The sequence below is a fragment of the Plasmodium reichenowi genome, chromosome 2 (genome assembly GCF_001601855.1).
Source record: "Plasmodium reichenowi strain SY57 chromosome 2, whole genome shotgun sequence".
NCBI lineage: Eukaryota > Apicomplexa > Aconoidasida > Haemosporida > Plasmodiidae > Plasmodium > Plasmodium reichenowi.
In genome coordinates, this window is record NC_033647.1 from 155,535 (window position 1) to 157,843 (window position 2,309).

At 25.2% G+C, this 2,309-nt stretch overlaps 1 protein-coding gene across 1 annotated transcript; it reads left to right on the forward strand.

The window, feature by feature from the left end:
• Positions 1-377: 377 nt before the first annotated feature.
• PRSY57_0205300 (pantothenate transporter, putative) lies at positions 378-2,066 on the forward strand (the record flags this gene model as incomplete). The annotated part of the gene is made up of 1 exon (XM_012905489.2): positions 378-2,066. One exon carries the CDS (start codon positions 378-380, stop codon positions 2,064-2,066), a length of 1,689 nt encoding a protein of 562 aa, XP_012760943.1.
• Positions 2,067-2,309: the final 243 nt, after the last annotated feature.

The window sequence follows — 2,309 nt, forward strand, 5'->3', positions numbered from 1 at the left end:
CATATGAGGAACGTAGAGTGTTAAGAAGAGAACAATTCTTAATTTGCTTATTTTTTTAATTTTATTTTTTTTCCCATTTTATTTGTATAATTAGATAAAGATTATTATATTATATTATATTACATTATATTATATTATATTATATTATATTATTTTACATTATATTATTTTACATTATATTATGTCATTAAATTTTTTTTTTTTTTTTTTTTTTTTTTTTTTTTTTTTTTTTTTTTGTGTGTGTGTATGAAAAATAAAAAAGAAAAAAAATTAAAGAATAAAATAATTAATAATATATAAGGTATAACATATAATAGTAAGAAAAAGACTTGCTAAAACCAAATGTAATTTATATAAATAAATCTTCATTTATGATAATGGCTAAAAACCAGTATATGGAGGATAGAAATATTAGAGAACCTAATAGCTTATTAGGGGAAGAAACTGAACAACTAGTAGATTCATTTCATTATGAAAATAACTCAAGTTCTATTTATAAAAGAGTGAATTCAAATAGGAGCAAAAATGGAAAGCATAGTATGGCGTTTCACAAATCACTGGCTGTTGTAAATGTAGCTGCAGGATTAGATGGATGTGATGATCAATTATTACCAGCAAGTTTTAGAGCATTAGAAGCCGATTTGAATTTACACCCATCTTTATTAGGTTATATAACTTTAGCACAGACTTTAATGTTAAGTTTATTTAGTCCTATATGGGGTTTTTTATCAGATAAATATTCTCGAAAATGGATGTTAGTATTTGGAACTGCTTTATGGGGAGTAGCAACTATATTATTGGCTAACATAAATGACTTTGCTCATATATTATTTTTTAGGGCAATAAATGGATTAGCTTTAGGTAGTATAGGTCCCATATCTCAAAGTATTTTAGCGGATGCTGCAAAAAATGAATCTTTAGGTTTATCTTTTGGTTTAGTACAATTATCATCTAGTTTGGGTAGATTGATTGGAGGTGTGGTAACAACAACCGTTGCTTTAAAATATTTCGGTGGTATTAGAGGATGGAGATTATGTTTTATAGTTGTGGGTATATTGAGTGTTTTGTTAAGTATTATAGTGGCATTGTTTGTAGAGGATGCGCCTAGACAGGTTCGTAAAAATAAAAAAATGGACTATTTAGATGGGGAATCTAATACTAATACTAATAATACTAATAGTAATAGTAATAATAATAATAATATTAATATTAATAGCAGCCTTGATAATAATAATTCTTTCACTGGATTAAGTCATCAGAGTACACGCACTTACATATTATATCAGAACATTGTTGAATTGTTGAAAGATAGTTTATCAAAAAAAAGTATCATAATTATCCTTTTAGAAGGTTTTACTGGTACTATTCCTTGGTTAGCATTAAGTTTTAATACAATGTTTTTTCAATATTGTGGATTAAGTGATTTACAAGCAGCTATAATAACAGGATTTTTATTAATAGGTTCAGCTATAGGAGGTGTTGTCGGAGGTCATTTTGGTGATATTATGCATGATATATCTAATAAGCATGGAAGACCATTATTAGGGCAGCTAGCTATGTTTGGTAGAGTACCATTAGTATTATTAATATACTTAGTTATACCTAAAAGAAAAGAAAGTTTTGAATTATTCGCCTTATCATGTTTTTGTCTTGGTTTATCATCAATAGCTGGTGTAGCTGTTAATAGACCAATCGTATCAGATATTATAAGACCAGATTATAGAGGTACTGTCTTTTCTTTAACTATAGCAATAGAAGGTGTTGGTTCTTCTTTAATTGGAGCTCCTTTGTTTGGTTATTTAGCAGAAAAGATATTTAAGTATCAAAATAATAATTTATTAATAGCTGATATGCCAGAAGATATAAGAATAAATAATGCACAAGCCTTATCGAAAACACTTTTTTATTTAACAATAATCCCGTGGATCTTGTCATTTATATTTTATAGTTTATTACATTTTACATATGGAAAAGAATATTTAAAGATGAACGAAATTATTCAAAATGAATATAAGTATGATGATGAAGATGAGGAAACCATTCCAGAAAAAAAAATGTTAACATGAATATAATCAGATGAATTTTTTTTTTTTTTTTTTTTTTTTCACATATTAGTAAAGAGGATAATTATATGTGTCATTAAAAGTGGTGGAAGATTAAATAAGGGATCTTACAATATGTTTTTGTGGAAGGTCATATAAAGGAACAACTGATAAAAAAAAAAAAAAAAAAAAAAAAAAAAAAATATTTAAATAAAAAAAAAAATAAAAATATATAAATATATATATATATATATATTTATATTTTTT